Here is an 11,483-nt window from a genome sequence, read left to right as displayed (position 1 = left end):
ACAAGGGAACTCAACTCTAAAATCAGTAGTTGCAGCTCCCGTCTGAAATGTGAACCAATGGATTCCAATCCTACTTCTAGTAAATATTTCAAAATTTGTACAAAAAAACCCACAGTACTTCATCTGAGTGCCTACACCTATGGATAAGAGACTCATCCAAATTCTGAGCTTAAGTTTGGTTCTGGTCCAGGCAGAACAAAGTTGAAGGAGATCAACTCCTCGTATTAGTAGTGATCACAAAGAACACGAAAATATTTCTAAGAATTAGGTCCTAGTGTTCTTCAAAGTAACTTTGAACTTGAGGAATATCCTCTCTTCTAACATGATAATTGGGCTAAGAAAGCTGGGACTGAGAGCCTTGAGAAGAAAAAGCTCAGGAGGAAATCCCATATATATAGGTATCACACATATATATACTTGAAGGAATGGTGCAAAGAAGATGGAAGCAAGTTCTTTTCAGTGGTGCCCAGTGCAAGGATGAGACAATGGGAACAAAGTAAATGCAAGAGTCATCATCTAAACATCAGGGAATACTTTTTCACTCTGATGGTAACCAAGCACTGGAACAGTTGCCCAAAGATGTAGCAAACTCTCCACCTCAAACATTCAATTCAGGACATTATCCCAGGCAGTTTGTTTAGATAACCCTGCGCAAGCAGAGGATTGTATTGATCTCCTTAAATCACTTCCAACCTCAACCATTCAGTGGATAAAAAAGATGACAAATTCATATCATCTCCTTATCCTTTCAATTCTTTGTTTTAATCCAGATAGATGGCAAGTTCAACTAATCACGAGCTATTCCATCTTTAGCAAGTTTATGGAAGAACTTTTCCCATAGTACAAGAGAAATAAAAATATTATTTGCTAATATTTCAGATAATAGATAATAACAAGGAGGCAACTTGATGAATCAAGAAGGATACTGATAATAGGCTGCCATAAACCAGCATATCTGATAGTTTTTCTTTTATTAATGTTATGGATAACCTTTGTAACCTACATCTCTGTACACCTCTCCTATGACAAAATGTTGAGAGAACTGGGCTTATTTAGCCTGAAGAGAAGGCTCTGGGGAGACCTCACTGTGGCCTTCCAGTACTTGAAGGGAGCACATAAACAGGAGGGGAAATGGCTGTTTACGAGGCTGGATAGTGATAGGACAAGCGGGAATGGTTTTAAACTGAGACAGGGGAGGTTTAGGCTAGATATTAGGAGGAAGTTTTTCCACACACAGGGTGGTGACGCACTGGAACAGGTTGCCCAAGGAGGTTGTGGATGCCCCCATCCTTGGAGGCATTCAAGGCCAGGCTGGATGTGGCTCCCTGAGCAACCTGGTCTGGTGGTTGGGACCCTGCACATAGCAGGGGGGTTGAAACTGGATGATCACTGTGGTCCTTTTCAACCCAGGCCATTCTATGATTCTATAACTACTGTGCCAGTAGAAGACAATGTTATCTGCTGTGCTTCAGTTGAAATTTTGTTTGAAAGCTGGTGGGATACTTTTCCTCTCATCCTCACATAAATGGTTTTTGGTTGTAAGCATTAAATAAATATCGTTGCAAGTCAGTTGTCACAGTACATTTGAAATTTCCAAAAAAACAAATCTCAAATATCAATTTTCTTTGAAGATGATTTTTACAGCAATATTCTCTCACATTCTATTATAAATAAATAACCTAGACCACCACACGCTGTAATTGCTATATACATCTTAGAAAAAACTCCTTCTTACCTTTCATCCACAGTATAAATATTATCTGCCTCACTCTTATTTCTGCAGGTATTTGACATCACTTTTTCCGACTTGTTTCTTGCGTTATTAAAATTAGGTGCCAATACTCTTTAACAGAAATAAAAATAAAATTTATAGTGAACCATTTTTCTAATATCTGACAAGAGAAAAGAAACATACCAACCAAAAGTGGCACTTATTTGTTAGATATAAAAAAACAACACACTACAGTAGTTTAAATATAGTTTATGGAAGATGCAATCTAGAAATAAACACGTACCTTTTGGATTTTATGGCAGAACTTGGCGCATTTCTCTACATGAAAAAAAGAAACAAGGTCAAATTAGATATCCTGGGTATCTTTACTGCATTTAGGTTAAAATTTGACTGTGAAAGTATTCTAGATTTACCTAGAAATGCATTAATGTCTTATATTTATTTAAAAAAAAAGCAGAATTCAAATATGAACTACACACAGGACTTGAAGTAAAGTCCTGTGATCTTCCTGCAAATTAGGATCTATTGATTCCCTCAAAGGTAGAGAGGCCTTGCAGTAAAATCTTTAACATTTAAGGATTGGACAATTTAACAAGAGCCATTACTGGATCCTGCACCCATCCCAGGGTAACTCTGGATCTGCGTACAGTCTGGGAGAAGAGATGCTTGAGAGCAGCTCCACAGAAAGTGATCTGGGGGGTTCTGGTTGTTAGCAAGTTGAATCTGAGTCAGCAGTGTACTGTCAGCCCAAAGGGCCAACTGTACCCTGGGGTGCCTCTGGCCCAGCACTACCATCAGGCGAGGAGAGGGGTTGTCCCACTCTGCCCTGTGCAGCCTCACCTCCAGCACTGGGCGCAGTTTTGAGTGCCACAATATAAGAAGGACATCAAACTACAAGGGCTGCTCCAAAAGTAATGACTCTTATTTTATTATGTTGGCCCATAACATCAGAAGCAGATGTTGATGGTACAGCAGTAGAGGTTTTTTGACAGAATTCCATTACATTTTGACAGTATTCCATTAAATTTTGTTGCCATTTTGTGTCATTTTGTGACAAATGACAGCAGAGGGGCAGTCTGACAAAATGGCATCTGACAGGGAAGCACATACAAAGCAAACATGTTAATTCAGTTCCTCCATGTGGAAAAAAAATTGCATTCATTGGCATTCACTGATGCTTGCTGGACATTTCTGGAGACCAAACCGTGGATGGTGTGTTTCAGCACTAGTGGCAAAGACAATGGTCACCTCTACTGGTGCAGATTTTTACAAGTGTGGCAAGCAGGCTCTTGTTCACTGCTGGCACAAATGCAGCTAATGGGGATGACTGTGTTGGAAAACAGTTTTGTAACTGAGAATTTGCTCCATCAGATAGAGCACAGTTGTACTACCTGTAGCAGTTCCGTGAAAATAAACAGGAGGCATTATTTTCAGAGTGATGTGTCCAAAGGAAGGCTACAGAAATGGTGAAGGGTCTATAGGCCAAGACATGTAAGGAGCAGCTAAGGTTCTTTAGTTTGCTCAGCCCAGAGCAGAGGAGCTGAGGGGAAGCTTCATGGTGGCTGCAGCTCCTCCCAGGGAACAGAAGGGCAGCGCTGAGCTCTGCTCTGCATGACAGCAGCAGAACCCCCGAGTAAGGCACGAAGCTGCCTCGGGAGAGTATCAGGTCAGGCTGGGGATCAGGTAAAGATTCTTCACCAGAGGGTGGTCTGGCACTAGAACAGGTTCCCCAGAGCAGACAGGGTTTGAATTTGGGTGGTGCTGTGTGAATCCAAGAGTTGGACTTGATCCTTGATGACTGTCCCTTCCAATTCAGGATATTCTACAATACTTGCTCCATTCAGAGACTAAAATGTAATTATGAGGACTATTTTTATACTATACCTTAGAATTTGTAGGCTCTTCAGATAGAGACATGTCTTTTGCTTTTTTTGTCAAGTTTGTAGCTGAGTCTTTAAAGGTAATTCCCCTGTTATGGAAAATAACAAATCCAATTTTAACTGAAAGTATGCAATCATGAACAACAACAACAAACTTCCTGCAGTGAAAAATGAAGCACAGAAATAAAACCAGCTTTTAAATAAAAGACCTGCAAAAGTATTAACAGTCATGACTGTTTTAAACTGCAAAACTTTATCAGGAGAGATAGTAAGAACATTAACATCATAATGTACTCCTCCATTTCTACAAAACCTAAAAAGCATGACATCCTTTAATTAAACAAATGAAATAGAGGGGTTTATTTCAATACAGTGCAGCCAGCTAAGAATACACTGCTTTACACTGCCACAAGGAATGTCAAAGCAGTAGTGGGGTTACTGTCAAATTAACTGCTAGGCATGAAAGGCTTGACATAAGATTCTGAAATTGCAAACAAAATATTATATATGCTTGTTTACTTTTGTTAAGCAAATTCTCCCTTCAGTAGAGATGAAGATTTATGAAGAATGAAAAAGGAAAAATAAAAGAAATCAATGTTGAGTACAGAAAAGTACTGAGTTATACTACGCTCACAAATGAGTCACAAGAGGAGAACAAATGTTAGAAACGTCATGAAATAAAACTGCTGATAGGAGAATCTTTATTCATTTTATGTTGCAATAAAAATGTGGTAGAACTACTCAGTAAAGAAACTATGATAGTATTTTAGGATTAGATCACATGATCCCCTAAAAATCAGTAAATATTTTGTATTATTATCATATTACCAGTGAACCCAACTTACCATGACTCAGACTGACTCTGCTCTCCAGAGGAATTACTAAGTTCACAAAGTATAGAACTAGAGTTTTCACTTTTCAGCTGAAAAAAGGAGGTAAAAAAGAATAGTTGAAAAAAAAAAAATAATAGTCACAAAGAATCCCTAGTACAAAAACACACCCTTCTAAGAGGAAGGTTCTAAGTGGCAGTTTTTAACAGCTTGGTTTGGGTATTCAATTTCAGACACTTTTGAATGGAAATAAAATGGCTGTCAGACCACAGCTCTGCTTCCTGAAGGACGGCATTAGCAACTGCTTCACTAGAATCAACCCTGGGACACCATGGAAGTCAGGCTTTTGATTTTAACTCCCAATTTTGCCATTCTCACACTTCGAAGATTATTGATCCAACAAAAGGCAGCAGATTTATGCTTATGGCCAGTTTGCTTGACAATACTTCACAGAACAGAAAACTGGCATATTAGAATAGGGAGGAGTCAGATTTTTTTTTAAATATACACTGCCACTCAAGGATGCATGTATCAGACCATTTTCTGAAATACACACAGATATCAACTGTGATGTTTTTTAATCCAGCAATTGAACAGAAAAACCTGATAAATTTTACCAACAGAATCCTGTAGCGCAACCAACGTAAGGTGGATTGTTTCCACCTTAAGTGGAATCTACAGAATATGTTCTTATACAAAATAAGGAAATCTGTTTAAGGGATTAAATAATTTAACTTCAGTCTTAAGGCAAGCTATAGCACATACTCTTGAAGGTTCTTGCTCCCGTAACACTCTATATGCTTCTTTTGCAGCAGCTTGTTTCGCAGCAGCTAGAGAGTTTCCAATGCCATTTCCATATACGTGACCACTAATTGTACAGCTACAAGAATACCTGTAAAATATAACAGAATAAAATCTCCTTACAGCCTATGTTACAAGTTTTAATTTAATGACTTTAAACTCTACAGTCAACTGACATTATAGAAACCTGAAATATGCATCTTCAGGAATGAATTTCCAATGTATGTTTAATGTAATTAGTAATAAGTAATTTCCAGAAAGTGGGTATTTAACACATTTTTTAAGGTTGAACTACTCAAAGCATCTTATCATAGGCACCCATAATCACAAGTTACCCATCATGCAAGTTTTAAAACTGATTTTGCAAACAAAGTTCTCCAGCAGATATCTTCCAGACATCTAAAACACACATATATTATTGCCCCCCAGCTGTCATTAACTGGAATGTCTGTACAACTCACTGACCACAGTGCATAAGGAGACACAGGCAGTCACACTTGATTCCTAGGGGTCCTTGAAATACATGCAGAGGTCCACAGAGGTGCCAAGGCACCAACCAAGTGACAGTTTGTCAATACTGGCTATCACTTTATTATATCACAAAATCATAGAATGGTTTAGGTTGGAGGTGATTTTAAGGATTATCTAGTTCCATCCCCTTGCCCCACACAGAGCTGCCCCCCCACCAGGTCAGGCTGCCCAGGGCCCCATCCAACCCAACCTTGAGCCCCTCCAGGGATGGGGCACCCACAGCTTCTCTTGGCAGCTGTGCCAGGGCCTCAACGCCCTCTGAGTAAAAGATTTTCTCCTAATACCTGATCATCCTCATGGCCCTCCTCTGGATCCGCTCCAACAGCTCCACATCTTTCTTGTACTGGGGACCTTAGGCCTGGACACACTACTCCAAATGGGGTATCAGTCCAACTCTTCTCCTAGCTGAACAGACTCAGTCCTCTTAGCCTCTCCTCTTATGCCCTGCCTATCCCTTCTGAACAGCCAACAGCACTCTGTTCCAGCACTCCAGTCACGGCTCTCATCCCACCAAGTCTTGATGATCACAGCTTTGGGAAAGGACCAAAGCTTCCAGTTCATCTTGTTCATTCCTCATACTGCATGCATCAGTGTACAAGCATTTCAGATATGCCTCTGAACCCATAGTGTTCCTTGGAGCAGCACAGATGATCCCATTAGCCTCAGATTGTGTTGTACCATCCCTTGCATTGAAATCAGTCTTCCTAATGGTATCCTCCTGCTCCTATCAATCTTAGCTTTTATCTAATGACGAGTTAGAAAATGTAAAGTAGTATTAAAAGCAAGAAAGAACACTAAGTACACCTTACATTGGAGCATGGGCGTCTCCGGTACGGTTTATGTTATTGTAATCAACTAGCTGCAATGTCCTTTGTGAGTACTTATTTAGCAGGCTGACGTAGTCAAATGTAGGTAGCACATCCACAGGAAGAGGAGATGTCACTGGATCTGGAGCATGCACATTTGAAGGACTACCTTGCTATAAGGCAAATAGAATAGATAACTTAAAAACTTCAGCTTAATAAGCAGTTTAATATAAACTGCACATGAAAACTAATACAGCTGCAAGGTTTGCCAGCATTTCAAAATGCTTTTAAGAAATTTCAAGTTTGTATTGTTGTGCAACTTTGGACATGACAGAGGACAGCCATCACAAGCCAGGATTATTACATTTTGAATTTCAGAACAATCATAAGTTTTCAAAGCATTTAAACAGTGTGTGTAACAACCTAATACCGAATCTTTTAGCGAAAGGCAGGGAACAAGCAGTGTAATGTCTCAAAAATGAAAGGAACAGAACCAAGAAAAGGGGTGGCAGCAGGAAGCTGCTGATGCTGCAAAGGCTGCAACTGCTCCTGTGCACGTACAAGAGGGGAAAATACAAATGTAAATAAATGAAGACAGCATAGAATTAATTGTGCCATAAAGAATATAATGGCAAGAAGCATGAATCTGATCAAGTAAAAGTAAGCCATTTTAAGAGAAAAGTGGCAACACACACTGAATAATAGCTTGTATGGGTTCTAAGGACTTTATATATAGAACAGTTGCCAAGATAGTAAAGGAACGCTGTCCACTCTGGATATGCTAACGCAGCTTGAAGACAAATAAATTACTCATCTCTCTATAACAAAAAACAAACAAACAAAAAGGAATACTCTTGATATTACCCTGTAGTAGAATAATAAACATAATAATTAAATGGTTAAAAAAAAAGTAGAAAAAACAGTGAATATGACAAAACAAAAACAACATAAGTAACTGGAATCTCTTCTAAATTAAACAATGATAACAACTTTGCTACTTTCAGAGATTCATTTTCAACCATTGCTAGCAAAATAAATACATAACTCATACAGTTCACTCACCTTTTGTACAATCATGTCCCACGTTTTTTTTGCTGCTGCTGCTTTTGCATCCTTCTTACTTTTACCAGTGCCTGTACCATATTCTTTATTATCTATTCTAACCGTAACTGTAAACCTGCAATAAATAACATGTAACATCAGTAAGTTTTGTCTCAAATATATTTTAAAACTTTTTCAGATAAAACTGTAGTTTTATTATGTACAAAGTACTAAATTACCTGTGGAGGTATCTGAGCATTCATGTGTTTTTATATCTGACTCCTAGTTAACATAATTCTTTATAGTAAAGATTTTAAAAAACATCTCCTCCCTAACCACAACTGCATGTTCTATGCTAGTTCTAATAGTGTTTCTAAAAGCAAAATTCCTAAAGAATACGTAAGGTCATCATTGTTACAAGGCAAGGTTGTGAAGCCCTAATACCTGTACACATCTCAGCACCATAAAACTATGGGAATGCTAAAGATTAGCTAAACTTGATTTCGTGCATCCAGAAATGACACTATGCTTACCTTCCAGGCACTACTTAGTAAGCACAAAAAACGTCTGCTTGTACAGCAGGAAGAGTAGCACAGTTAGGATGGTACTTTACAGGTGCTAGAGTTGGAAAGATTATCATGGTGGAAAAGAAACAATCAAGGAAGAAATGCCTACCCATATCCAAGGACCTATATTTGTGGTAGAAAACTCCAAAAAGGAGGGACCTCCAGTAAAAGATCCTTCCCTAGTGGCAGTCAGCCCTTAAATGAGATCTAGGAGAGGTGCAGCCAGGCTCCACTCCTTCCGGTCACACAGCTGAATTGCCTTCACCTGTGCTCCCAGGGCTGACCCAGTCCTTGCCTCAGGTGCTCAATCAGTGGTTCAGGCTGTGACTCAACAGTTCCCATACACTGCTGCTCCATAAGTTATACATTTAAAGGCAGTCCCTTTCTGCCACTTTGAGTCTCAAAAAAAAATAACAGAAATGCATCAGAGATGCAGAATGAGATTACACAGTTACTTCATAGAATGGCTTCAGTTGGAAGGGACCTCAATGGCCATCAAGCTCCAGGCCCCCCACCTCCATATCTAATACTAGACTCTAGTACTTAACTCCAGTGTAACTCTCTGTTATCGCTGCCATAAAAATACTAACAACCAGTCCTGCCCTTTAACACCAGCCACTGATCCTTTCCGTCTCTGGGATATAACCGATCATATCCTACTGCTCATGCAGCAATACAGTGAGTCAGACCAGGATAGTCAAGAGTGACTGTACTTGGTCAGCTTGGGGTGAAGCCACTTTTTTTAATAGAAGCTGGTATGGTACCGTGTGTTAGATTTGCGATGATAAAAGTGTTGGTAAGTGTTGATGATAAAGTAGTTTTTGCTGAGCAATGTTTGCAGTGTATCAAAGCCTTTTCAGCTTCTCACTCTACCCTGCCAATAAGAAGGCTGGGGTGCACATGGAGTTGGGAGGGGACAGCTGACCCTACGTGACCAAAGGGTATCCCAGCTTGTACCATATGACTCAGCAAAAAAAGCTGAAAGACAGGAGGAGGAAGTGGGTCCAAGCAGCCAATAGTGTGATGAAGACCTGCTTTCTTGGAAACGGCTAATAATCTGCCTGCTGATTGGAAGCAGTGAGTGAATTTCTTACTTTGCTTTGCTTGCATGTACAGTGTGCCTCAGTTTTCTTAACTTTAACTCCCCAGTTTTTCCTCACTTTTGCCCTTCCGATTGAGAATGAGTTGAGAATGAGTGCCAGAGGCACCTGAAAGGGTCAGCTTATTATGGCAGCCCAACATTGCATTCTACTCAAAACAGCCTGAGCCATATAGGATTTTCCTAGATAACACTATCACAGCTCACATCACCCACAAATACAAGACAGCAGGTTGAATTATGTTTTTAACATAAGAGAACATACAGAAAAATGGAAAAGTGCAATTAATTGGATTTGAATTTGTACACACATTCTATTAGTCCCATGCAATCCCGTTTGAAGTATGAATTGCATGAGAGGGAAAAAAAGATGGTAGATCAAGGCTTGAGAGACAGATAATAATTTGCTCAGGGTCAAGTCTGAGAATAAGTCAGCACATAGAGTGCAGGCTGGCAACAGGACACCACCACTTAAAAGAAACATCCTGATTATTAGCATAAGGTTTGTCTTCATGCAAAATAACAAAGAAAAAGAAGGAAATATTATAGACATTGGGCATCTGTGATCTGTGGTAAGGGAAAGAACAGCAAGACATCAGACATTGCATTTGTGTTCAAACAACCCTACATATTCCATCCTCCGCATTTGTCTCTAAAAACAAAAGTGACACTTTAAGACTCTTCTCTTGTAACAGATGTTCAAAAATGCCACACAAAAACATGTTGGTAACCAAATAATTAATGTAGACCCAACCTTTACGCCTAGAAGTTAACAATATAAATCACCAGATTACTTTGTAAAACTTTATAAAAACCAAAGCACTTAAAATACCGTGTGTCATAAACCGCTGGCTGCGATCCACCCACCTCCTGAGAAAATTCATGACAAAAAGCATCAATGCAATACAACCACCAGCAACAGATGCTCCCAATAAGCACCATTAGCTCTGAGATAAGTTTCCCTTATGCCCTTTGTGCCCAGTGACAGCTTTGCACCCACCCATCGGTGTTTGCAGGGAGCTCTCTGCCACACTTTCAGCAAATCAACTTCTGTTGGCTACAGCCTTCACCTAGTTTTACCTACTGCTGACGTTCACTGGCGTGTGTGGTGAACTTACTCGGGGTCATGAGATGGGCCTCTCATGTCCACGTCAATGTAGTCGAGCTTGTACTTATTCCTCTGGCAGTAGCTGTTGAGCTTGCTCATACACTCTCGGTCCATCTCGGTGCAATATCTGAGTATCAAAAGATTTTGTAGAGAAATATTCAGGGCTGTGCCTGATCCTCACGCAGTGCTGCAGAGACAGCCTGCGTTCTGCTGTGACAGAGGACAAAATGGTGCCAGGAGGAGAACGGTCACAAAGAAGTAACTCCGATTTCTCATTCAAGTCGTCCTTGGCTTGCAACTGTATTCTAAACTTACCGAGATTATAGATTCAGAAAGTAGAACGGCGAGTTTAGTGATGAAGGATTTCTCAGCAGATTCCTGGAAAAGAAGAGGTTGAATCACTCAGTGGATGATGAGAGAAATTAGCAGCGTTTCTTCATAAAGAGTTAAAACTGCTTCCTTCAGAGCAGAACCGAGGCACACCAGCCCGCACTCTCAGGCTACGAGGCTGTCAGACTCCGTGACGCGCACGGCGAAAACAGGAAGAGAAAAACGAACGCTCATAGAAAAAAAAAGCAGGTAAATCAGTGACGGTTACTTTGTAACGGGAACGCCGGGTTTGCCCCGACCAGCCCCGCTCCCCACGGCCGCTCGGCTCCCTCCGCCCGCCGTTACCTCCGCTGTCTCCGCCGCCGTGCCGGGCCGCACCGCCGCGAGGAACAGCGCAGTGCTATGATGACGCAGCTCCAACCCCGTTTCCCACAGAAGCGGCGCCGGGCCAGAAACGAAAGCGAAAGCGAAAGGCGGACGGGGAGCGCGGGTGGGCGGCTGCGCCTCACTCACAGTGCCCTGCCGCGGCGGACCGCTGCCTGCCTGCAGTGCTACGGCTCAGCGAGCGCTCCCCGGCTTACACCTCGGGGCACGGACAGAGCGGCTCGGGGTCGGTGCACGGAGCCCTACGGCCGCCTTCGCTGAGAGAGCGGAAACCACTTCGACAACCATTCCTGACCTGAGTTACGTTACGTAATTCGAGAAGTTTATTTACTAGCAGTAAAGACGTGAGAAGACCTGCCTTACTGGCAGTCCCGC

At 41.1% G+C, this 11,483-nt stretch overlaps 1 protein-coding gene across 2 annotated transcripts; it reads right to left on the bottom strand.

The window, feature by feature from the left end:
- Positions 1-1,714: 1,714 nt before the first annotated feature.
- Positions 1,715-11,452, bottom strand: LOC100543196 (interferon-induced, double-stranded RNA-activated protein kinase-like). Of its 2 annotated transcripts, none has more exons than XM_010706869.3 (10): positions 11,070-11,452; positions 10,710-10,772; positions 10,405-10,521; positions 7,643-7,757; positions 6,584-6,753; positions 5,208-5,334; positions 4,458-4,534; positions 3,617-3,701; positions 2,016-2,050; positions 1,715-1,843 (listed from the first exon to the last, which is right to left on the bottom strand). In XM_010706869.3, exons 3-10 carry the CDS (start codon positions 10,506-10,508, stop codon positions 1,732-1,734), a joined length of 825 nt encoding a protein of 274 aa, XP_010705171.1. In that variant the 5' UTR covers positions 10,509-10,521; positions 10,710-10,772; positions 11,070-11,452; the 3' UTR covers positions 1,715-1,731. The 2 variants fall into 2 exon arrangements, with proteins under 2 accessions (XP_010705171.1, XP_010705172.1); XM_010706870.3 differs by lacking the exon at positions 11,070-11,452 and adding an exon at positions 10,993-11,063.
- Positions 11,453-11,483: the final 31 nt, after the last annotated feature.

This window comes from Meleagris gallopavo, chromosome 2, assembly GCF_000146605.3.
Source record: "Meleagris gallopavo isolate NT-WF06-2002-E0010 breed Aviagen turkey brand Nicholas breeding stock chromosome 2, Turkey_5.1, whole genome shotgun sequence".
Classification (NCBI taxonomy): domain Eukaryota; kingdom Metazoa; phylum Chordata; class Aves; order Galliformes; family Phasianidae; genus Meleagris; species Meleagris gallopavo.
Note: the sequence above shows the minus strand (reverse complement) of the source record. Positions and strands in the feature narration are given on the sequence as shown.